At 37.9% G+C, this 27,320-nt stretch overlaps 1 protein-coding gene across 3 annotated transcripts in view; it reads right to left on the bottom strand.

The window, feature by feature from the left end:
- The window catches only part of CDH12 (cadherin 12), a 954,721-nt gene that overhangs the window by 233,598 nt on the left and 693,803 nt on the right, over positions 1-27,320 (bottom strand). For all 3 annotated transcript variants that reach the window (XM_072825028.1, XM_072825027.1, XM_072825029.1), the window contains one exon: positions 13,211-13,627. In XM_072825028.1, the coding sequence (XP_072681129.1) occupies positions 13,211-13,441 (231 nt within the window). In that variant the 5' untranslated portion in view covers positions 13,442-13,627. The remainder of the gene's footprint in view (positions 1-13,210; positions 13,628-27,320) is intronic.

The raw sequence follows: 27,320 nt of genomic DNA, 5'->3' as shown, positions 1-27,320 counted from the left end.
TTTTTCTCCACTAGGAATATTAACATTTATTTAATCTTTAGTGTACTATAAGTTTCCGTGGCCTTGATTTTATTCATTTGTTCTCATGAATATATTTTATTTTTACCTGACTTTCCCAATACATTGTTAACTTTGAATGAACTTGTTTCATCTGTGCTTTATGACAAGCATCCTTGTGTTCTGGACTCTGTGAGCTTAATGAATTTCAATAATAATCTCCCCTCTTTCTGTGACTATTGTCCAAGGGGATGGGACACTGTTGCTCCAGACACATGGAGACACTTGGATAAAGCAACACGAGCTTGGGACTCGGGCATACTTGTGGTGCTTGGACATTCTTGGGGAATTAAGGAGTTACCATGGAAATGGGAGTCTATATCTTACTTAAGAGAATATGAAAGATTCTTCCTGCATGATTCTCTTGTTCCAAGGAGTGAAGAAATATATTCTGATTAGACACTTTTCATGAAGCCCAAAACCCTATATTCCATCCAGAAATATTCTAATTTCTGCACTGAGGGGGAAAAAGAAGAAACCCTGTGGAATGAGGGTAGCAGAGTAAATATTAATGCCACTTGGCTGGGAATCTACCTATACTGTCCCGTATGTGGATTAAGTAATCTACACAACTTTATTATTTTCCCTTCCATACCATTCATACTTTATAGATGAGAATACTAAGGCAGTGAGGCTATTCCAAACCACAAAGAGCCCATGATTCCTTCACAGCACCTGCTTATGATTCTCTCTCAGGAGACCCATTTCTGGCAACTAGCCTTTGTGTCTGAGAACCCTGAATCTTTCTGAGACAGGACTGAGAAAGCAGTTCTGAATGTCCACAAATGAATGGCTTGAATCCAGGTAGAGTTCTTGTTGCGTCAAATGTAATTACCTAAATCAGGGTCAACACATTTTTTTCTATAAAGAGCCAGATGGTAAGTATGTCAGGTTTGGTGAGCTATACAGTTTCTGCCCTAACTTTTCAACCTTGCTATTATGTGTGAGAAAAGCTATAGACAGGATATAAACAAATGAGCACGGCTGTGTTCCCATGAAACTTTATTTACAAAAACAGGCAACAGGCTGGGTTTGCTCGCAAAGCCATAGTTTGCCAATCCCAGATCTAAAGCTTTTCCTTATTACACAAAACAGTTCTCTAGAACTCCCTGACCTTGAAATAAAGGATAGCATGAACAGAGACAGCCATTAACTAGGGAAGCACTTTCAAAGCTGCTTAGGTACTCATCAATAGTAAAGGGGAAAAAAAGTGTAATTAAGATTCCTTAACCAGACTTAGTATCAAAAGTCTGATACTTTTCTTTTTTCCAGGAAAAATAAACCAATGACATCAGGGAAGGGGGTGGGTTCTGAGGAGCATGTTAAATCGGACAAGGAATAATTGGGGACATAGATATCTTTCATCATCACTGTACACTAAAATGGCTTTCTTCTATCTTCTCCACATTCTACTACTCCCTTCCCCAAACAATGAAGACAAAGCCTTGCTGATTCATGGAGCAACAATGAAGTTCCACTTGATAAAAGGCTGTGAAGTGGTCAAATGTGTCACTTACAGCTCTGCTTCCTCTGAGGAGCCAAGGATGAAAAATTTATAACAAAATATGTCCCTTGCAGTGATTCTTTGGCATTTGAAAAAATGTTTAGAAAATCTTGGAAGTCTTTAATGGTGCTATCTATAAGTCTACTGTATTTTTGTACATATATTTACCATTCTTTATGTTATAATAGCCAACATATGGAAACAACCTAAGTTTCCATTGATAGATGAACGGATGAAGAAGATGTGGTACGTGTGGAGAGAAAGAGAGAGAGAGGGAGAGAACATGAAGCAGACATAAAAAGGATGAGCTCTTGACATTTGTGACAATAGAAATACAAATACCATTTGATATCAACCATATGTGGAACCTAAGAAACAAAACAAATGAATAAAACCAAAAGCAGGATGAGACTTACAAATATAGATAACTGATGGTTGCCAGAGGGAAGGGGATGGGGGGTGGGAAAAATGGGTAAAGGGGTATGGGAGATATAGGTTTCCAGTTACGGAAAGAATAAGTTACGAGAATAAAAGGCACAACATAGGGAATATAGCCAATGACGTTGGAATAGTGTTGTTTGGTGATAACAGTAGCCACACTTGTGATGAACATAGCATAATGCATAGAGATGCTGAATCACTATGCTGTACACCTGCAACTAATGTGACATTGTGTGTCCACTCTACCTAAATTAAAATAAAGGAAGGAAGGAAGGAAGGAAGGAAGGAAGGAAGGAAGGAAGGGAGGGAGGGAGGGAGGGAGGGAGGGAGGGAGGAAGGAAGGAAGGAAGGAAGGAAGGAAGGAAGGAAGGAAGGAAGGAAGGAAGGAAGGGAGGAAGGAAGGAATAGCTCTCAGGAAGAAAAGAAAGGCAGGAGGAGGGAAGGAAGGAAGGAAAGGAAGGAGAGAGGGAAGGAAGAAGGAGGTGGGAGAGAGGGAAAAATATCTTTTTAAAAAGATTTTATGTATTTTTATATGAGAGACAGAGAGGCTGAGACACAAGCAGAGGCAGAAGTAGGCTCCCTGCAGGGAAACTGAGGTAGAATTTGACCCCAGGACTCCAGGATCACACCCTGAGCCAAAGGCAGAGGCTCAACCACTGAGCCAACCAGGCGTCCCCCAAAAACATCATCTTTACCTTAGGTTACCTTGATCTCATTTTTATTTTCAACTGCAGTTTTATAGTTAGGCACAATTTATAAGGGTTAAGAAGCTCTGTTAATATAAAAATGATTTCCCAATTATTTGAAAAAAAATTGAACTATTTCTAGTTTCTATGTGGTTCTTTGGCACTACATGAGCACAACTGTAGCTTTAAGGAAAACGCTCAGTGTTCTAATTTGTAGACAGTTGTGACACAAAAGACGTTCTGGGGTCCCCGGCTGGGCCAATCTGTGGAGCATGGGACTCGATCTCAAGGTTGTGAGTTCGAGCCTCATGTTGGGCATAGAGATTTTTAAAAATTTTTCTGATCATTTTCATGTAGTGGATAGTAAGATATATATATATATATATATATATATATTCCTATTTGATGCTCAAAATATTTTATACAAAGCAAAAAAAATACTACGGAGTTGTGCTTTGAATCATTTTTTTTTTTAAGATTTCTTTTTTAATTTGAGGAGAGAGAGAGCACAAGCAGGGGGAGAAGGAGGTAAGGTGGAGGGGCAGAGAGAGAAGCAGACTCCCCACTGAGCAGGAAGCCAGATATGGGGCTTGATCCCAAGACCCTGGGATCATGATCTGAGCCCAAGGCAGACTCTTAACTGATTGAGCCATCCACAAACCCCGGTTTTGAACCGTTTCTTATTAACTGGCTTTATTTTCAAAGTACATTTTTCCTTGTGTTTTAATTTATTATTATTATTATTATCATTATTATTGATTGACTGACTGATTTTGCTTTTTAAAGCTACAACACCGGTCCTTTGGGGATGACTTCAAAAGTCAAAACAGTACCTGACAGGGTTGATACAACTCCAATTCCATCTTTCCATGCTACCAATTCCTTGTTTAGTTTCTATGTCTGCTCAACAGAGAATTGTATTTAGAGCCTTTTATACATCATAGGAAAATATCATTGTCCTCTTTTAACGCCCAGCACTTTGAAAACAACATTATGGATTACAATCTGAAGTTCTTTATAATAAATGGCCGAAAATACCATAACATCCTGTAAATCATTCCAAACTATCTCAGGTCATTTCAAAAATTAGTAGCACTGAATACTTTGTCAAATAAAAAGAAATTTAATTCTATGTAACTCCCCACTTTCTATCATCATAAATCATTGTTTGTGATAGAAAGTCATTCAGACATTTTAATCAAGGAGTGAGACTATCAGTGTAATTACGAGGCTATCTCCCAATTTATCATACCAGTGGCTGAAAAATACGTCATTTTCTATCATCTAGATAGGAAAACTACATAGGTACACTGCAAAGGTTACTACTTACTGAGAAGAGAGTTAATTTGTGAGATTAACATCGCTAAGAGCCAGAATTAGGCTTGAGTCCTACCCCTTCCTTATATTTATAATTCTAAGTCTGGCTTCAGAATGAAAGAGAATACATGCTCTGAGAGGAATGATTTCCTTTTTCTAAGTAGCTTAAGAGAGAGAGAAGAGAGAGAAAAAGAGACATTGAGAGAAACAGAGAGGTAGAAAGGGAAGGAGCCATCATTTGACTACCTGTGAAGCAATTCAGTTAGCTTGCTCAAGAATTTTAAATTGTTTTTAACTTCACTATGTCACCACATTACACGCTGTCACTTTAGTAAGGCAACACATGACAAGCATTGGGAGACAATTCTTCATCGTCTCTCTCAACCCCACAGGCCTTGCACAGAAAGCACTAAACATCCATTCTTCAAGACTATATTTTCAAGAATGCATGCATAGCAGATAACTTTGAAAAGTTGAGATAGGGTCTCCCTCCAAAGCAAAGGGCAGACATGCTTCCCCTACCCAGTAAAATATAGATAATGTCTCCCTCCCAAACAAGGGCAGGCATTAGCAGGCTTCCTCTCCATAAATGCAACCCACTAAACGTGCGCGCATCCATCTGGGTCTCTTTTTGCCCATATGGTACTTGGGGCAATGGGAACTGAGTCACTAAGCAGATGCTCATGCTGCTTGCTGTGCTGGGAGCCGTAGGGTCCTTATCTCTGACCCAGTCATCTCAAGTTTTCTTCCAACAGTCATGAAACTGTAGGAGACTAACAGTTCTTAATGGTTGATGTAAAACAACAACAACAACAACAGCAGCAGCAGCAACAACAACAACAAGCAACAGCATGCTTTAATTATGTGTGTAAGTTTGCATTAAAAGTCTACTCCAATGTGTTACACTCACATATGCTATCTGGAAAATCCCCTTTACACAATCTCTATGGGAAATTCAGGAATAGAAAAGATACGCTTTTATCATAGTAATTTCATACGTTATTTGTATTGACTAAATGTCAGTAGAAATGAATTATGTGGTGCCTCACGAACAATGAAGTATATATAGATGGTACTTTTTATGACAGTGGTTTCTTCTTTTTCAGAGTTAAGAAAGAAGAATGAGTCTCACATACATATATATTATGTTAAAAGTGTGTCAAAATAATCCATTTATATTTCAAGTGTATGTTTGAGTGGCATAACTGTGACATATATTCACAAACTCAATGCTGTTAGAAGAGGAGAACATGAAATCCAGCATCTTTATTATTCAGATCACTCCATAGTCCCTATTTTTCTGTGATGTTCATACAGGTGGCCTTTCCAGGTACTTCTCCGATCATTCCACTGGGTCCTAACTTTTGTCACCTGATATAATATGCAAGCTGTAGGGGTTCATCAGTGTTAGCCACAGAGAGCACTGTTCCCCCAAATCCAACTAGTATTTTATAGAGAAAATTTTCTAAACATATACACACATGCACGCACAACGAACTGTATTGCAAAGTTTGTGATAAATGCATCTAAGATATGTCTGATGAAATTCCAATCTGAGTATGTGATGTCCCCCTATATCATTCGTCAGGTGAATGGACACACGTGTGCTTAAGTAGTTTCATGTGGATCATTATTCTAAGATCTGGAATTGGAATAAAAGTCTCCTAACTCTTTATCCTGGCTTTTAAGTACCTGTAGTCAAGCAACATCCACAGACAGTACAAAGTATTGGTTAGAAGACACAGAAGGATGGAAAGGGAATTAGAGGTAGGGTGGAAAAACAGCTGGGAGACGAGAGGAGAAGTAGGAAAGAATAAAAGGGAGCCTCCAATCTTCATGCTGTCCATGCTGTTTTTGAAATACTGTCTGTAGGGATTCATATGTTGATTTAGAGATCGTTGGATTTCATTCAAGGTCCTGCCAATTCGACTCAAGTAAACAAATTAAACCTTCATGGCACAGCTATTATGAAGCAACTAGTATGCTAGAAGCAATAAAATAAATTGTAAAGGAGAGAGAACTGACACACCATGGGTGTTAACTGATTGATAAGAACTTTAGTATATCGTGTTATTTATTTGTTCAGATCCTGTGTCAATTTTCCTTCTAATGTGTTGCTATCTAGTCGTGTCCAAGAGGACTCCTTCAAACGCAGCTTCCTTGTTTGAGAGAAACTATAAAACGAGGGATATGTTCAAGGGCCAATACGTGGAACAAAATATCAAGTTTACCCAAAAAGGCTTTAAAGGAGAGTGAGAATGGCTCCTTCTGGTTTATTTGCTACAGAAAAAGCAGGTAGCTAATGATGCTTTGATTAGCATCAAGGGTAAGCCATTTGACAGCAGAATGGATTAGAAATGAGACCTTGATTTCGAGTACTTGAATATACTGTAAGGTTCTCAGGTATGTAAGTGAGGCAGAAGTCAAGAGGATGCTTTTCATTTTGTTTAAAGATTGCGTTGGGAAAAAAAAAAAAAGATTGTGTTGGTATTAGGAAACAGTGACTCTCAAATGAACAAGAATTACTCTGATATCAAAAGCTCACATTTTAGGGACACCTGGGTGGCTCAGCGGTTAGGCGTCTGCCTTTGGCTCAGGTCGTGATCCCGGGGTCCTGGGATCGAGTCCTGCATCGGACTCCCTGCAGGGAACCTGCTTCTCCCTCTGCTTATGTCTCTGCCTCAATCTCTGTGTCTCTCATGAATAAATAAATGAAACCTTAAAAAAAAAAAAAAAAGCTCAAATTTTAGGAGTGAACTGCACCATGAAAACTACGTTATAGGCTTCTCAAAAAGCTACAGGACAAAAAAAGAAGAAAAACAAGAAAAAGAAGCAGCAGCAGCAGTTACATGACTCATGAGCCAGATAGATAGGTAATAGATGATGATAGATAGATAGATAGATAGATAGATAGATAGATAGATAGATAGGTGATAGATAAATGTTGAGTCATGAAAATGTGTTTTAAGTGTGTTACTATAACTTTACACTATAATTTATATTTTTATTGGGCGGAGAGGGTTATATACAGCCATCAAAATATCATCCTAGTATCATGTTAGCATGATAGAAGCAAATAAAATATCTATATATTTATATTAACTATATATATAGTCAACTAAAGTTAATTTATAAAATATATATTATATATATATTTAATATTGTGTTAGTTTATTATTTATTTATTTATTTATTTATGCTAGTTTAGAAGAAATTCTGGATGGACAAATTATTTTTGCCATACAATTAGATCTATTTTAATAAACTGTCATGCTATCTCTTCTTACTTTTTTCTTATTATTCTTTATTTTACTAATGCAAAACTATATTCTGCATGTAGTTACAAAAAGAAGAAAAGAAAGGAAATTCTATTGCTTGGGGGCCTACCCTGCAGATTTTGGACTTGAATCTCCACTATCATGGGGGGAGGGGAACAATTTCTTAAAAATAAGCATCTCTCGCTCTCTGCCTCTCCCATATCTACACAGGCACATGCATGTACACGCACATCTGCTGTTGGCCTTGTTTATCTGGAGACCCCCAACTAATAGAATGCCAATCAGATCGCACCAGGCATATGAAGAGGGCATAGATCACACTCTTTCGACCATACTTTTGGAATCTATTGGCTGTATGCAATCCTTTCTTCTTTCTTTAAGGTCTAGAGAAAATCATTGAAACCATGTTGACAAAGGTCACCTCGGGCTCACTGACAAAACCAGTAGAGACTTTTTCAGTCAGTACTTAATTAGACCTGTGCATTTCAACATCTGTTTGCCATTTCTTACTCCCCAAAACTTTATTCTTTAGTTTGTTTTCCATCACACTATTTAATATTTGTGCTTTGCTTCTTATTAAATAGATCCACCTAATTCTTCTTTGCTTGCCTTTCAGTTAGAAGCCAGGGTTCACATACCTTCTCTGTATTTTTTCCTAGAGGGTTACCCATTTATGTGATTTTTTTACTACCACCTGTATTACCAATTACTCTTCTACCTGTATCTCTACCATAGGCTTCTTTTGTGAACTCTAGATTAACATGTCTAAATATCTATGAGATACTTCACCTGGATACGTCTAAGTACCTTGGCGAGGCGCCTGGGTGGCTCAGTCGATTAAGTGGCCAACTCTTGATTTTGGCTCCGGTCATGATCTCAGGACCCAGAGCCCCATGTGTCCAGCTCCCTGCTCAGCAGTGAGTCTGCCTGAGAATTTTCTTTCTCTCTCCTTCTCCCTCTCCCCCTCTTCCTGCGCTCTCTCTCTCTCTCTCTCAAATAAACCTTTAAAGATAAAATAAAACTAAAGTAACTATGGGTACGTAATGTCTATCAGTGATCATTTTGTTTCTTACTCTAGCCCCAGACCTATACCAGATACGAGTGAAAGAGCGTCAGAAATCTCAGTCACTTATTTCACTTCTGTTCTTTCTTTCTCTACATGCAATTATCCATCAATGTTTTGTCTCATCCTTTATATCCCCATGAAGGACATATCTTGAAATCTTTTATAATCTGCCTTCCTTTCAAACTTTCAACTCTAATATCCCCTTCTCTTCATTGCTTCCTAGACAAGCCTACTGTAACCTTCTCTGGTATGTGCTTGTCTTCAAGGCTGTCCCTCCACCTCCAGAGAGTCTTGTAAGTGGCACTCTGAGTGCTCATTCTACAACGGCTATTCTGTCCATGTAAATCCCCCACCAAGACATTTTTGTGGATCACAACACCTTTAAGAACAAAGAGTACTGTGATATACAACATGGGGCTATCGCTAATAGTACCCTACTGAATATTTGAAAGTTGCCAAGCGAGTAAATCTTGAAAGTCCTAACCAAAAGAAAAAAAAAGTTGAAATGATGCATGGTGACAGCTGTTAACTAGACTCATTGTGGTAATCATCTTGCAAGTCAAAGATGAAGCATCCAGCTTCAATGCAAATATTGAATCATTATACTGTACACCTGAAATGAATATAATGTTATATATCGACTCTACCTCAATTTATAAATAAATAAATAAATAAATAAATAAATAAATAAATAAATAAATAAATAAATAAAACTGATCTTGGTATCAAAATTGAGCCTCTCTAATACCTTCTCTCTTTACCTACTCTAAATGGTTGGCTTCACCTTCTCTGATGATATTGAAATATGGTTATCTAAGCCTCACCTTGAATCTTCAAGCCTCAATGCTTACAAAACTTTCCCTCAGACTCTCTCTTCTGAAGAAATGGAGTCATCCTTTAAGACACATCTCAGGTGCTCCCTCATCTGTGAAGGCTTCCTTAAACTCCTCTATCTTCTGGACATAGTCATAGACTTGCCTTTGTCTGCACCATCCCTAATAGGATTTCCATTACAGTGCTTTCAACAGTATCAAAATTATCGTTAGCTCTCAATGCCCTCATAAGATAATGAACTGTGGTATTTTCTGGTGCAATGGGGCTAAGCTACTTGTCTTAAAATCCTAGTTTCAACATTCCCTGCCTATTGGGCCCTGGGACAGTTACCTGACTTTTCTGTATCTCAGTTTTCTGATGGGTGAAATGGGGCAACCAGAATTCTTCTCCATGGTGCTTTTGAGGATTACTTCATTGTATGTATGCAAAACAATTAAAACAGTGCCCAAAGTAAGCACTCAGTAATAAAGCTTACCAATTATAAATGTAACCTAGGGACCTTTCTCATTAGATTGATCCCTACCAGCTTTAACGCTTTCTCAAATTGTAATGCATTCTCAGCAAAAAGAGATGTTGAATAAACAGATACCTCCAGAATTCGAGCTTATATATGTTTCCACTTTTAATCTTTTTGCCGTTTTAAATAATTTAAATTTAAGAATTACTGCTAGCGAAGATCATCTGAAATGACAATTCAATTTCCTAAATTATTCTTTGCTGATAATTGGGCACCGTTTTCTTGATACACAGCTTTGAGGAGATGATATAACATACTCAAAGGCAAAGGCATAGGCACACAGTTATATATGTTGGTGTAAGCGTCCAGCTTACTCTACGAGTATGTGTAGTATACATTGTGTGTGTCTTAAATAATATGTTTTTTTGTCTTGTTTTGTTTTGTTTTTGTTTTGTTTTCATTGGGAACTTTGAGCAATTGATAGTATCTGAGTTAGTTTTTGCTGATCAGATTAATTTCTGTGTTACTATGCAATATAGTGTCTTACACTTTTCCAGGTATTGTAGTAAATCCAAAATGTCTATTTGAGAAAATCATTGGCTTTACCTCTGGACACCTTTGTGATTTCTTTGTATGTAAAGTCCAGTCATATTCATCTTAAGCAATACCACAGTGTGGTCTTTCTTGAAAGAGTGTCAACATTAACATCAGCTCTTTTTAAATGTAACCATTGTTGATGCTAACGTCCACTAGGCCATTCAGGATCCTGACTATAAATTTCCACATGTATAATTTTTTTTAGATTAGAAGCTAGGGACATAGATTTTTTTTCCCAATAAGTGGAACTTTCTGTAATAGGAACTGTACAAATTAATGTTTCCCAGAGATGCTGGTGCTGCAAAAAAAAAAAAAAACATAAAATGAAATGTGCAGCTCAATTATAGTAGTTCAGTGTTATTTTACTGATCCACTATGACCACTATACTTGGCACTTTTGCATTTGCCTTCTTCCTTAGCCTTGAGATCTATATTATTTATAATATTTTACTTTTCTGCGAACTGTCTCAATGACCTTCTAAAAAGAACAGAAGCATAAATATATTTATATATGTTTACACACATACGTGTAATGGCTTGAATTGCTCCCGATGTTATCATATTACTATTCCCACAACTAGACTCATCAAGACAAACTTAATTAAACTTTAAATAGTTTCCATGTGGAAAGGAAACCACGGCTACTATTGTTTCATTTGCATTAGGAACATACATTGTGAGAAAGCCACAGGTTTTCATCACACGCTACAAACGTGTGACTGAAAATAATGTTGTTTTAATTTAATGATAGTTAGATCTTAGATACACTCCTTTAAAATCGGTGCATAAATATTAATTTATCTTTTAAATGAATTGGATGAATTTTATACTATACCATTCTATACTATACTAGTAGCAGTTACAAAGGTATGATTCCAGGGTATCAAACAAAACTTGGATATGCAACTCCTGGGTGAAGTGCTACTCTATGTAAGATAGAATAAAAGTTGGTTTCATTAATTTTTCAACAAACAATCTTCTCACTTTGGATTCAGGCAACTAAAGGCTATGAATCTGCTTCAATCAAAACCAGAGAGAAGACTTTCTCATTATACACTTGCCGGATGTCTAGTTTCCATCATAAGCAGAGTTGAGAATATTAATACCCCTGAGGCAAAGTTTTAGAGCTACACTACCCACCCATTTGTCTTAGATTTCAAAACTTGATTCTTATATTTCATTAATTCATAAGAAACAAGTGTGCCAGAACATGAAATCATCTCACCATAGAGATTATTGTATTTCACGATCTTAGGAATCATAGAAGCAAAAGCAATGTACAGTAATATTGGGGGGGGGCTTCCATGTTTTGGAGAATTCTCTTCAAAATTTTTCTGAGACCTCTCTTTTTTCCAAGTCTATTTGCGGGCAGCAGTGCCATCTGGGTGAGGTGCCATGGGCTGTGCCGGAACTCCTTGGGCCATAGTGTCCATTTCTCCCCTTGAAGGCATTCTCTGACTTTCTACTTGATTTTGGGGCTTATCAGATGCCCTGTGGAGCTCCGGAGCCAATACCATAGATCCCAGGGCCATTTGGCTGGGCTCTGATTCCTAGTAGGTGGTCTGTCAAGGAGATTGCCTCAGCTAATGACATAGTATCTTTTTGACAAAAATCAGTAAAAATTGGGCTGCCAGAATGGTACTCAAAGACTGACTTGGCATGACTCAAATTTTATATAGAGATAGAAAATATTTGCCTGAGGCCCCATATGCCTCAGGGAAACCCTGGCTATGTGTTTATTTTCAACAAAGGTTCTATTTGTAGACCTTTTCCACTGTATTATTCAATATTCTTTAAATACATTTCTAAAAAGTAAATTCCAAAAATGTAGTGCAAATTATTTAAATCTTGAATGGATTTGCTTCTTTTGACCTACCACTGGAATCATGACCCATCAAGTTTCTCATTAGCTTAGGCTTCCAGAAAGCTCTGAGGCCTGGAATGTGCAATACATACAGTCTTCTAGGTCAGTTTCCTAATACTCCCCCTGCTATACTTTTCCATTCCTGTCTTTGGATTTATTCTAAACTCTCTTTAAGCATATATGTTCTGTCTTGTTTTCAAGCATGTATGTTTCTATTAAATCGATGGCAAAATCTTTTAGAAGATTTAAAAACGGTTAACTAACAAAATAAAAATAAAATATTCATTTTTCGGGAAAAAGTTTTTTTGCTGGCATTCATAAAATATGTCCATTCTAGACATAGGCCAAACATTTTATGTAAGGAAAATAGCAGTAAAGCATGAATGTACTGAAATGAAGAGTTGCCATCCATTATTTTGTGGAAAAAAAAAAAAGATAAATTTTTATGAGCTTACAATAAAATTTAAAAGTGACATGTTATGTTGAAGATTGAGGTGTATGTTCTTGGGTTCCAACATGTATCACTTTGGCCATAAATAGCTTCATAAATAGCTTGCAAAACATATAACCAATAAATTATTTATAAAGTATAAGCAAGCTGGGTCAAATACTTCAAAGCCACATTTCAAATGGTATGTCATGTTTTTAAGGGGCAGGGGAAGGGAGACATCCTGGTTGTTCAAGAGTATCAACAGCAGGTCGGAATAGCTACGCCTGGGGATTTTTTCCTACGTCTCTTATTGGTAATCAGTTCTGGAATGTCTGTGAGCAACAGTGTGCAGTAAAAACACTTTTAATTAATGACACTTTATATTTTAACTTTATGTCGTTAGCAAAGAATGTTAAAGTAAAAAAAAAAAAAAAAAAAGAACAAAATATATACTAATCTCCCTGAAATAACCAGGGAGCATTGAGGTAAAGGGTGATTAAAGGATATTCCAAAGCTTACCCAGGCCACTGAGTCAGGAAGAGAAACCAGGTCTCTTGGATTTCAATTCCAGTGTTCTAGGCACTGGTTTGTTCAACTCCTGTGCAAAACATCCACACACAATACACAATGCATAATCCCCCTTGCTATCAAGCGGTTGTCAAAAGAAACACGCCATTACCTTTCCCACGTACTGAGGCTCGGAGCCCATGTACTCCTCCAGCACAAAAAATTGATTCCATACCCAGCCACGTTTAACTCGTTGGAAATGTGATCGCCGCCCGGGCAGATGGATAACATTTTCTGTTGGTTCTGTGGCTAAAGTCTGTTGTGGCTGCGGCTGGAGTGGTGTTAGGAGGCCTCCATCAAACAGGACCCAGAGAAGCAGAGATAAGCAGTTCCTTGTAAGCATTGGCAAAGGCTTTCCTACAGCAGAGTAACAAAAACTCCAGCACTTAATGTCGAATTGTGGAATCCAGCTTTGAGGTGTCTGTGGCCTCCACCACTTAACTCTCTGTTTTATTGCAGAAATGATAATGCAGGCATTAATCCTTTGGATGAAAAGGCTTCGGCTGTATTACATTCCATCTACAGGGACCTATAAAACAGATTAACAAAGATACATTAAATCGACAGAACTACACGATGAGAGTCATCAAAACCCCCGTTGTGTCTGCCAACATTTCAAGAAGTAGAGAGTAGAGAAGTGACATTGCATCATCACTGCTATTCACCCTGCAAACTTGGATAAACTATGTTTTTTACAGACTTGAAAAAGCTCTAGTTAGAATGAAGCAAAAAGTCCATATCATGAATAGAAGCAATTTTTTTTTCAATTTCATAATCACTTTAAGAATAAAACACAGGTGGCTATTTTTAATGTGAAATACGTGACAGAAGGGTTTCACGATGTCACCCTTTGATATTTGGGGTTAGATCGTTGTTACTGGCGAGCTATCTTGTGCATTTGACTTGTAGCCACATTTCTTTCCTCTGTTCAATAAATCACAGTGGCATCCTACCCTATTCCCAATTGTGACAATCAAAAATTTTTCCAGACGTTGCCAAATATCTCCTGGAAGAAGCAAAATAGGCCAAGATTTAAGAACCACATGTTTAGAGAATAAGAAAAAAAAAAAATTAAGGAAAAAAAAAGTCCCTAAAGTTAGAGAATAGAAAGAATCAGACCATCCAGGAAAGAACAAGATAAATTACTAAATGTTAAGTCAATGAAATTGCTGAAATATAAATGACTGATAAACTGTCAGATGGTTTTATAAGGCTTTATAAGCTTTAACTTAAAAAAAAATTGCTTCCCTCCCCTGGATACGTGGGGATTATGCTGTATGAGGTGGGCAGCTTGGCCTACCAGATAGACACCTCTGTTCTGCAATTAGGTAAAGTGAGCTTTAACCTCTTCCCTACAACAAGCAATTCTTTTTTCCATTCACTCATCTAGGGTTTATTGAGTGTCTGCAAAATCCTTTATTAGACAGTAGATAAGAAAATACACAGAGCCCTTGCCTCCCTGAATCAGAAACAGAAAATAATTCAAAAAAACAAATACATAAAAAAGAGCAAATTTACCGAGGCTGTGAAGGAAAAAAATAAAAAAGAGAGAGAGAAAAAAAAAAAAAAAACACACAGAATATCCGATGGCAAAACATAAGTGAGCAAAAGCCAGTTTTAGGTGACAATTGCAGTGACAACTAAAGGAACAGGAACAGCCTATACTGTGTGAGCAGCCATGGGGGGAATGTGGCTCGAGCCAACATGGTTTAATGCATTTGGCACTCGGGGCTCAATGCCTACAGCCTAAAATTGGAAGGTTTTCAAGAGCCAAAAATGTTGGAGGCCAGAAATTATATATAATGCTCCCCAAACAAGAGAACTAACATCAAAATCAATATATGTTTAATTAAACATCTATGAAACATGGCATCTTGTCAACCTGTCAGCTGCGATTCAGTTTAATGCTTATCCAGTTACATACAATGTAACAAAAATCACAGTGCATTCCTCACACATATTCAGATTTAATCATTTAATGTGGGAACCATGACTGAAATAACTTATGAGATGGGAAATATCCAAAAGGTAGCTATACTTTGAAGGCGTTCTATAAGAACACTCCCCCCAAAAGAAATAAAATGGGATATGATGGTTTTTCTATTGTGTGAAGGGATAAGACTGTTCCATACATGAACATAAGTAGGCATATATTTGATTGCAGCTTTTCATTCTGGCAAAATAATGTTCATAAAAAGTTAATGTAGACTTCTATTGTGCCATATGGCAACCACTAGCCATATGCGGCTATTCAGTTGAAATGTGGCAATTTGAGATTTTTTTTTAACTTATATATACTGAATCTCGAAGAATTAATACCAAAATAGAAAAATGTAGGATATCTCAATTTTTATATTTATGATTTGTTGACATGACAATATTTTGGATATATTGGGTTAAACTAAAGAAAAGATTAAACTTAACTTTCTCTATTTCTCTTTATTAATGCGTTTCCTAGAAAATTAAAATTCTCTATGCAGCTCACATTTGTGGTTTGCACTATTCTGTTATTGGACAGCCCTGATTTAAGCAAGAGTTTAAATCACCAACTGTGGTTCCCGCTTAAATGATTTATTCTTAACATTCAAAACTCAATATCTAACATGAACTGTATCAGGTCTATGTGACAATACGGCTAAGAGGTCAGAGAATATTTGCAACTATTTTCAGTAAGCCTGGTGTAGACACGGGGCACAGAGTTTCCTCATCTGTCCTCAAGTTTAAAAAACTAACATCAATATCCAAAGTTTTCTGATTTCTTAACCTTTTCCGTTTCTCCCATGTTTCATTCCATACTCATTTCTTTTTTTATTCTTTTTTTTAATTTTTATTTATTTATGATAGTCACAGAGAGAGAGAGAGAGGCAGAGACACAGGCAGAGGGAGAAGCAGGCTCGATGCACCGGGAGCCCGACATGGGATTCAATCCCGGGTCTCCAGGATCGCGCCCTGGGCCAAAGGCAGGTGCCAAACCGCTGCGCCACCCAGGGATCCCCCATACTCATTTCAACCCCAGCCCAGGCATATGCAGAACAGTCGGGGCCACAATCAACATGAATAGAAAACAATGGGGGGTGGGGACACCGACTTCCCAAACCTAGGCTAGTAGAGGTGATTAGGTTGTATTTTTGCTTTCCTGTTCAATGAAATGTGTCTCCTCCACTTCTCGGGGACGTGAAGTACAGACTCAGAGTTTAGAGAAGCATTGACACCGCAGGTTATGTCATCAAGCAAGTGTCTTTTTCATTTTATATCAGAAATATTCGATGTTGGTCCTCTGGGTGTATTCTCATCCTCACTGCCCCCAGTCTGGTTGCAGCCACCCTTTCCTCTTTGGGGTCACGGGTGTCCAAATTCTGAGTTTTGATCCCCCCCTCTAGAGTAATCGTCTAGAAATCCTATTCTGTGTACCTCATCCTCCTGTTACGCTAGACCGTGTGTCCATAGTGTGAGGGGATTGGCTAGAAATGATTCACAAGGAGAGGAGGACGTGATTATTACATGAGAAGTGTGCTGTTGCCCAAGCTAATGCCTCAGGACGTGAAGGGTTCCCATCACCAGACACAAGAGCCAAGCACAGCATCTCGTAATAAGGCTGAAACCACAGCCGAGGAGGGTGGGGTGGAATTTCCCTAACGATCACGCTCTGACTTTCCTTTGACTCTGGTTGGACACACATTATTTATATATTTATATTTATTTATTTATTTATTTATTTATTTATTTATTTATATTTTATTTTATTTTATTTTTTTGGACACACATTCTAAGTCAGCATGACGTGCTCTTCCACTTTTACGTCAGCCCCCGCTGCTTCCTCTTTCTCTAAGTGAGCTTAATCTTACTTCTACTCCTGCCATCAAATTACTTTCTCTTTTCTCCTTAAAGTAAGATTTTATATTGAAGGGGAAATTTACTTATTTGTTGTTTCTTTTTGCTGATATTTCCTTAGGATGATGATTGCTAGGGGTGACTTCACAAGTCTTAGGGATTTGCACATAATCTTATTTTTTCCCCTTGAATCCTGTGTTTTTTTTTTTTTTTTCCTAGATTTCATTTATTTGAGATAAAGAGAGAGCATGCATGAGGGGGAAGACAGAAGGAAAAGTAGACTCTCCACCGAACAGGGGGCCCAAAGCAGGTCTTGATCCCAGGACCCCAGGGTCACGACCTGAGCCGAAGGAAGATGCTTAACTGAGTCACCCAGATGCTCCAAATCCTGCCGTTTTAATATAAATTCTACAGAGTACAAAGCTTTTTTTTTTTTTTTTTTAAAGAAGGTCACATATCCTAGTGTGGTAGAAACATCTGTAATTAAACAACATAAAGTCTTCTCACCACACACTGGAGACAATGGGGTATTATAGATTTGAAAGTTGCTAAGAGAGCACGTCTTGAAATTAAGATTTTTAATCCGATATACATGAGCTTAACAGGACCTACATGATCTACCTCTGCATGAGCCTCATCCTCTCCGCTGCCCAAACCCTTCAGACTTTATTAACAACCCTAGTAACAATTTCTATTACAGATGCAGGTGCATTTGCACCTCGGTGGAGGAGGTGCTGTCATTATGCCCATTGCACAAATGAAATACTTAAACGGCGTGGCTGTGGCCCGCGAATGAGCGCGTGGCAGGCAGGCAGGCTTGAATCTGGACGGTCTGATTCCAGGGTTTATCCTCTTAGATGCCACTCTGTTCTGCCCCGGGTTAGTGAATGCATAAATAGTTGAAAGCTCCAGGGGTTTCAAATCCCAGCATGAGAAGGAACATGAGCTTACAGACGCCGCTTCCAAATTATTTTTTTCCAAAGCTAAACCGCTATTTCAATATTAGGGCAGCTTCGGCTTACTCTGGCTCCTTTAGATCTTCTGTAAAGGTGGTGAACTGAAGCTCTCAGGTCAACTGTGTTCCTTTTCAGTAAGGAGACTGGGGGGAGGCGGGGGGGCTCCCTGTTTATACACCAGGATGTGAAAGGAGACAATTTCTAGGCAGAGACTGGGGGAAAATGCAAAAATTGGCAAGGTTAGCGTGTTAAAAGAATTGGATGGATGGTGGCTGAGAAGTCAGAAACCGTGCCGCAGCCCAGCGAGTCCACCCTGCAAGGTGCTAGGCAGGCCAGGTGACCCGAGCAGGTGTCACACGGAGAGGAAGGTGAGGCGGGTTCCAGCTGCGCAGGCTTCTTCGCAGTCAGCGTGACCCGGGCATGCGAGCCGGGGGCTGCTGGGGGAGGGGGGGCAGCCTGGAAGGCCTACCTGACAACTCCGAATTTAGGGCTCGCTTCCAGCCTCGGTATACTTAGTCAAAGCATAATAAAACAGGTGAATTTGGAAAAAAAAAAAAGGGGGGGGGGCTTTGGATCAAGACAGATCTGTTCGCTGCACAGCTTTCTGCTAAGTAGCAGGTGAATTGTAGGGACACAATCAACAAGGTCCTCGTGGCTCAGTGTGGCCCACATACATGATGAGATCATGGGTTTGTTTTTTTAATTCATCATTCAATTAGAACAGGTGTGCCTGTGTGCTTCCTAACTCACCCTATGGCTGTATAATCCTAAAATCCATTCCCGGACGCTCTAACACAGCGGTCCTTTAGGGAACAGTTGAACAGATAGGATTTCCAGCGCCTGATGCTGCTCCCAGCAGATCCCAGCCTCCGGCCACGGTTGTCAGCTTTTAAAGTGCTTTATCACAACGAGAGCAATGTAAGGAGATTGAAAGAGTCCGGTTCTTAAGTGAAAGAGTAACAACTCCCCCCAGGCAGGAAACAAAGCCTAAATTACAAGGAAAAACCACACTGAGCTGCCAAGCTGGGACCACTGGGCCCAGCACCAACGGTGTTGTTGGAACAGCAAGAACAGCAGACTTACTCTGAGGTGTCAGCACCCTATGGAAACACGGGAACCTTAAAGAAGATGGATTTGTCATGAAGGACATCACCAGAGGTGTATTCTATTCCATATATTGGATTTCGGGCATAGTGTTTAAAGATTTATATTTGTCCCTCATTCCTAAACTTGTGTGGAGCCAAAGTGGCTTTCTAAAGACTTTCCAAAACTGACGAGTCTCTGGAGTCAAACATTCCTTTTAGCAGAAGAGAGTTTTTTTTTTTTTTTTAATGCTCATATATCAAAGGAGGGGATACTTCTATGTGAAATACCCATTAAGTGTGTCTCCAAAGCTGAGACACAAGCCAAAGGCTGTGGTTTCCACCGCTATTTACCTTAATCTGGGCTGTATGTGCTTCTAAGAATAGCTCCTGATAAAAGGTCTATTTCCTATAAATTACAATGAAAGGGCCTATCTTTGTTAGAAGATGTCTTATTAGGCTGACAGGTGTGTTAGTTATTACAAATGAGTCTTTATTATGAGCATCACTGTAAGGCTACCTGCATCTTGAATAACTCTAGCGGTGATTATGCCTGAAACCTATTAAGAAATCTTTCAAGGGCACTTCCTAAAGTTAAAGAAAAAAAGAATATTTATTCTCCCTTACTCTGTCTTTTAAATAAATGTTAGTTTGAAATAATACAAAGGGAGGTCTTCTTTTCCATATTAAAAAGATGACAAAATAATTTATGTAATCTTGAAATTATTCACATATCAGCAATATGTATACCTGCCTTCATGTCACTCTTTACCTTAAAAATGTAGGGCTTTTTTTTTTTTCAATGTGATTTAATTTTGCATTTAAAATTTTCTGCTTCATATTGTGTAAAACTCATCATCATCCATAATTCTTTAAAGATTCGAGGCAAATCTGATGGTTCAAGAATTTGACTCTAGAAAAATTTTCTGAAGGTTTTAACAGAGACATTTTTCCATCAAATATTTAACCTTTGTTCAGAAATTAAAGTAGTTCTTGGAATGTCATTGGGGATGACATTGCCTTCCCTACTGCACCTCTCTTGGTCCCAGGAAGGCCCCATCAAAAACAAATTTACCCTCTCTGATGTAACAAAACTTTAATCCTAACTCTTGTATTTTATGAATTTGACACTGGAAGCAGAGACAGTAAACCAATTATGTTGACTCTTAGGAGTAAAAGATGTCTCAAGGCGACAATTATGCTAGGAGCTTAATTTGTGGAGTTCATTGATCCTTGCTGTCTGACTTGTCCAGATGTTACTCTCTACTGCAAACTGTTAAAAAAAAAGAATATATATTAAAAAATATATATATATATAGAAAAATATATATATAGAGAGAGAGAGAGAGAGAGAAAGAAAAACAAAACAAAGCAACAAAAACAAAACTAACCCCAGGACAGCCAACCAGGACTAAATTGCAGTTTCAACCTCTCTCAGAAGTGGAATTTTAACTCCATCAGACTGGTACATCCCTCAGCACTAGTGAAATAATCTGCTCAATAACCTCCCCCCACTCCAACCCCTGCCTTTTCCTAAGGGAAGGTAATCTTGCTTGAAATAATCTTGTCTTTTTTTTTTTTCTTTTTCCTAATAACCTTGCCCTGCCCCATTTCTATCTATAAAATCCTTCCATTTGGTCGAGCTCCTTTCTGTTTGCTAGATAGGATGCCGCCCTATGGGTGAATGGTTGGTTGAATAAGGCCAATTGCATACTTAAAGTTACTCAGTTGAATTTTTGTCTTTTAAGAGATTTGGTGGCAGCCACAGAATCTGAAGTGAACTTCTGAGGACATTTGGGAACAACAAGAAACTCAGGCATGGTACCCTGCTACCACTTTGAGTTTACTATCTTTTTACCATTTGGACAAGCCATGGGTAAGCCCTTCTCTGTTCTGAGCTCCAGTCTCTGTACTGAGCTCCTGATCGAATGGACTTTCCAATCAGATCCCCGTCTGATCAGAAACCCAGCTGGTGGCAGCTGCAGTTCCCTGTTTATTTGGAACCAGTCTGCAGTCTTCATTTCAGGGTCTCTTGTTCAGTGCTCTCCCCAGTCCCCAGATTCCACAGTAAGAACTAAACGTATTTCAAATTATGATTCCTGGGGTTTTGAGTGGAAAATCCCAGCCCTTGATTCTGTGCACAGATTCCCTGTTGGGAGCTGCTGGTGGTTTAGTTCTATTATTTGTTCAAGACCCTTGTCCAGATTCCACATTGGTAACTGCGGGTGGCAGCAAGGGTTCTACATATGTTGAGGTAGGTTGGTTCAATCATTTTCTCCAGGCCAAGGGTCCATGGCGATTGTTCGGTAGTTACTGGCCAGTATTGGACTAGGTCCAATCTGAGCTGGACTAGGTGCAGTAAAGGCTAGTGGTAATGGGGGACTCAGGCCAAAAAGCTGCAAGAAATGGTGGGCATAAGTCAAGCATTCAGAAGCTATTAGAGTGCTGGCTACCTGAAAAAGATTCCTATGAGGAGGTAAGCTGGTCAGAGAATGCATCAGATTGACACTAGGTTGCCCACCAACCTCAAGAAAATGTACTTGCAATCTGGAGGTACTGTAAGACGCCCCACAATTAATTCTCAACACTGTGGCATGTCCCTCTCAGGTATTAGTTTGGTTCTGAGAAACCTGAAGGCCTAACTAAAAGAAATGCAATCCCTTATGTCCAAGGAGTTGAGTGTCCCCCCAGAACATGGGCTTATTTAACTTATACGAACTGTGGTCCTGGAAGCTGTAGACATTTATAAAACCTGTTCTACTCGGGGTATCCAGACCAACTCTTTGGTATGCACACTCCAGGGAAGTAAGACAGAGAGAGTACAACTGCAGTGGGGGGAGGGGGGCAAAGGGACAGAATCTTAGAGCAGATTTCCATGCTGAGCACAGACTCCACTTGGGGCTCGATCTCAGGACCCATGAGATCATGACAGGAGCAGAAACCAAGAGTCGGATGCTCCACCACCTGCTCCAGGAGCCCCAGTGGTAGCAGTTTTAAAATGGAAGCTATGGGCTTCCGGGAAGCAGCGGTTTGGCGCCTGCCTTTGGCCCAGGGGCGATCCTGGAGACCCGGGATCGAATCCCACGTCGGGCTCCCTGTGCATGGAGCCTGCTTCTCCCTCTGCCTCTGCCTCTGCCTCTCTCTCTCTCTCTCTCTCTCTGTATGACTATCATAAATAAATAAAAAAAATTTAAAATGGAAGCTATAAGGTCTCTTTTTGTGTCTATCTGTATGCTCATGTGTCTGTGTATGTTGTGGGTATGTGGTATTTCCTGCCTCCAAGTGATACTGTCAAAATTAATTGGCAAAAGAGCTGTATTTAATTATATTAAAGGAAAATTAAGTGCTTCTATAAAATCAAGTTCTCAGAAATATAATAGAAACTTAATCCAAATGAATTGCATGTTCCCATGATCTAGGGAAATATTCAGTATTAGAGCTAGTTTAAGTATGTTGGTTTAATTAAAATAGGTATGTCTTTAGAGTTATCAGCATTAAGTATATTTTTATTCTATCTAGGCTTACTAAAGGTCAAATAGGTCCATGTTATCTCTTACAGAATTTGTGGGCAAAAAGGATAACTTAAGATGGTTAGCTGTTCAGTGTCTTGTGAAATTTCCATCAGTAACTTAAAAATAATTATTAAGAAAAATTTAATTAAATAGATATAAGTTTATAATGAACTTTTCAGCAATATTTATGTCTCGTTAAATAGTTTCTCAAATCTTTTTGATGGCTTAAATCCTTAAGATTTTAGCTAAGTTAAACTAGATGATGGGTAGTCCTTAAATACCTAGATCATTTCCAAAAATTAAAAATACTGAAAGTTTATCTATTTCTGGCTTCTTATTACAGAGAAATGAAAGGACATTTGGGTGTGTTGGTGCTACATTGGAAAACTGAAAAAGATCATATGCTTCTAGAAATTATTAAATGTATCTCTAAATTTGCCAATCTAAAAAATGTTGTTATAACAAACAGTTCACAATTGTTTACTTCTAGTTTTCACCAGAAAGTAAGGCTTCCAAGAGTTAGGAATTCTAATTAATATATGTAATTAAAGCTACTAGAAATAATAAAGGAAACATCTCCACATGGAAGCAAAGTAAAATGTGTGCTTTAATGAGGAAAAAGAAAGTCATAGAAGGCTTGTGCAAAATAAATCTTTGGAAAGGAATGTGTGTAGGGGGAGGGTCAGGGCTGGCTAAAATTAGAATAAATTTAATTAAGTGAATGAGCTTTAATATCCAAAGTAAGCTGGTACAAAATTAAACTATGGTTTTCTCTGTTAAAATGACAAAGTTTTCTTGTACTATTGTTCTGCTCTTTGTAATAAGAGATTATGAAGCGTTTGTCTTTGCCCTTAATCTAACCAGAAAACAAGGTTTTCATATTTTACCAAAATAATGTCTTGTGTTTCATATTATCTTAATCATGTTTTTGATTACTTAAATACACTGAATCTTCTTAATATTAAAAGATAAGTTTTGATAACAACTATGTAACCTTCTGTATTTGCCTTTAAAATCTTTTTTTTTTTTTTTGGTCACTTTGGTTAAATACATAATTAAATATTATTTCATAATAATCTGTGATTCAATTTCATCAAATGTTCAAACCTTTTGATATTTTTGACAAATTTCCCAAAATTCTGAGTAAAGTCCTTTTGACTTAAAACTAACTTTGAGGGATCCCTGGGTGGCGCAGCGGTTTGGCGCCTGCCTTTGGCCCAGGGCACGATCCTGGAGACCCAGGATCGAATCCCACATCAGGCTCCCGGTGCATGGAGCCTGCTTCTCCCTCTGCCTATGTCTCTGCCTCTCTCTCTCTCTCTGTGACTATCACAAATAAATAAAAATTAAAAAAAAATAAAAATTAAAAAAAATAAAAATAAAAAAATAAAACTAACTTTGAAAAAAAAAAAAAACTAACTTTGAGATATGAGGCATTTAAGAGGCTCCTAGAACAGCTGGAAAAAAAATTGATATGAAAGAGAATTAAGAAAACAGTTCCACTTACAATTGCACCAAGAATAATAAAATACTTAGGAATAAACTTAACCAAGTTGGTGAAAGACCTATACTCCAAAAACGATGAAACAGTGATGAAAGAAACTGAAAATGACACAAACAAGTGGAAAGATATTCCATGCTCATGGATTGGAAGAAACAAAATTGCTAAAAGAGCCATACTACGCAAAGCAATCTACCAATTAATTCAATCCCTATCAAGATACCAGTGACAAATTTCACAGAGCTAGATCAAATAATCCTAAGATTTTTATGGAACCACAAAAGACCCCAAAGAGCCAAAGCAACGTTGAAAAAGAAAAGCAAAGCTAAAGATACCACAAGCTCAATTTCAAGACATACTACAAAGCTGTAGTAATCAAAACAATACCGTACTGGTGCAGAAACAGACACAGAGATCAACAGTACAGAATAGAGAACTCAGAAATAAATCTAGGATTATATGGTCAATTAATCTAGAAAAAGAAGTCAAGAATATACAGTGCAGAAAAGACAGTGTCTGAAACAAATGGTGCTAGGAAAAGTGGACAGCTCCATGCAAAAGAATGAAACTGGACCACTTTCTAATACCATACACAAAAATAAACTAAAAAATGGATTAAAGGCCTGAGAGACTTCGAAACAATAACATTCCTAGAGGAAAACATAGGCAGTATTTTCTCTGACCAGACAAAAAAAGCAACCTACTAAATGGGAGAAGATACTTGCAAATGATATACCTAATAAGGGGTCAATATGCAAAATATATAAAAACTTGCACAAATTAACACCAAAGAAACAAAGAATTCAATTAATAATGGGCAGAGGACCCAAATAGACATTTGTCCAAGGAAGACACACAGATTTCCAAGACACACCAGAAGATGCTCGACATTACTAATGTTCAGAGAAATGCAAATTAAAATGCAATGAGATATCAATTTACACCTGTCCAAAGGGCTAAAATCAAAAAGACAAAAAATAAGAGCTGGCAAGGATGTGAAGAAAAGGGAACCCTTATGCTCTGTGAGAAGAAATACGATTGGTGTAGCCACTGTTGAAAATATGAATGTTCCTCAAAAAACCAAAAATAGGAAAAAAATCCAATTATATATGCCCCAATAATTATATTAATTGGAATTTACTCCCCAAAATGAAAAAAAAAATTCAAAAACATAAATATACCTCTTGATTTATTGTAGCATGATTTAATGGACATTTGGGTTGCATTCATATTTGGCTATTTTTTGAATTTGTTTTTTTCATTTTTATTGGGTAAATACCCATTAGTGGAATTACTAGGGCATACGTAACTCTAGTTTTCTTCTATTTTTAATTTTTTGAGGAATCTTCATACTATTTTCCACTGTGCAGATATATACATATGAAATCTTGTAATTTGTAAAAACACAGATAAATCTGGAGGGTATAATGCTAAATAAGTAAAATGTGTCAGTCAGAGAAAGACAATTACCATATGATTTCATTCACATATGGAATTGAATAAACAAAACGCATGAACAAAGAAAAAAAGAGACAAACAAAAAACCAGACTCTCAAATACAGAGAAAAAACTTGTGGTTTCCGGAGAGGAGATGGGTGAGGGTATGGGCAAAATACGTGAAAGAATTTGAGTACACTTACTTTGATGAGCACTGAGAAATGTATAGAATGTTGAATCCTCATATTGTATACCTAAAACTATGTTAAAACTATTGGTTTGTTATATTTGAATTTTTAAAAAAAGTTCTCTCTTCTAAAAAGGAGATTAAATAAATCCGGTGTATTTGATATATTAAATTACATAGAATTTATTGGCAAATAAGAAGCAATACCAAACCTTGTTTGCCTTATATTTGTATAAGTATATATGCATATAAGCATTCCAAAATTGCATGAAATTCTTAAAATTCTGACATATCCTGATACAATGTTATCATTCTAGTTATTATCTTAAAATGCTGCCTGCCACAGAAATAAACAAATTTCCTTATCAACTGCATTATAATAAACGCTCATCAGATCTTTAACCACAGTCATTTTTAAATCTTTTGTCATTCACAGAGTTATTGTTTTGCTCTGATGCTTCTACAAGAACAATCCTACAAGACTGTCTCATTTTAGAAAAAAATCATGGACTTCTGACAAATTACATTTCTGATAATTTTAAGATTATAAACCTGAACTAGATAGGATTTTCCAGAACTCAGGGGAAACCTGGATCCAGACAGAACAAATATTAATTACCTCGGGCTGAATTAGCTAAGACAGTGATCATAATATTTATGACTCTTTTAAAACACTGCTAGTTCCTTGATGCTTTGTTTTTCTAGATTTAAGGAAACCCTTTTCTTAAGCCATCTATGACAAAACCATTTACTTTTCCTCTCTATTTGATCCTCCCAGAATTTGGGAAACTCTCGAGTATTCTTTCCATGGCATCACAGTTGGCTACTTGCATTAAGTTCAATAAGAATCTGTTCTCCTTGTAACAGGACACAGTTGGAAACATCGATTATATTACTAAGGCTTTAACCGAAATGATATTATAGGTAAACCTAATGGCCAGTCTTTCTCTTGGCTTTCTGGCCTCAAGGCTTTTGAGCGTTCAATCTGAGACTCCTTGTGAAAAGTTCTAGCAAAGCAGTCTCAAAATTAGAACGTGTATGGTCAATCACTAGTCTCGCAGCAGTTAATGGAAATAATCAGGCCAAGTTCAATGCAAACAAATTAGTTTTACTACGGTTATCTCTGGCTAAAAAAATGGGGATAATTGTAAAGAGAAAAATTGTTTGCAACTTTGGCCATTTTAATTTATAATCCCGTTAACTGTCTTGGGGCTTGTGTTACATACCTGTAAACTGAACTAGATACCGAATTGTTCCCGTGTCCTCAAATATCTGGCTGCAAATCTCCTCTAAACTGACATTTGCAATTTTCTCCCACCTTCTGATGTGGAACCACTAAGAGCAAGGGCTGCCCTTGGATCTCCTTGAAAGGGACCAGACCAGGGCCTCATCACTACCCATATGACAGCCAAACTCCAGGGGTTCGAGCCTTGAGTACACATCTCCCAGCTGAAGAAGGTTCTGTTCGATACCTAGCCCTGTGCAGATGCTGGAGACCTCCATCAAATTGAAGAGGAGGACCCAACATTGAGGAGCTCCGCTTCCTCCCAAGGGAATGGATCAAGACTTCACTCCTTTGACTATATGCAATCCTTCCTTCTTTTCCCTCTTCCCATTACTCTGGCGATGGCCTGGATGGATAGCACCGACATTTGTATTTCTGAGGCCATGGCGATGGGGAGTCGGGGCGGGCGGTACCCTTTCAGACTACTGGAT

Source organism: Canis lupus, chromosome 4 (assembly GCF_048164855.1).
Source record: "Canis lupus baileyi chromosome 4, mCanLup2.hap1, whole genome shotgun sequence".
NCBI lineage: Eukaryota > Metazoa > Chordata > Mammalia > Carnivora > Canidae > Canis > Canis lupus.
Note: the sequence above shows the minus strand (reverse complement) of the source record. Positions and strands in the feature narration are given on the sequence as shown.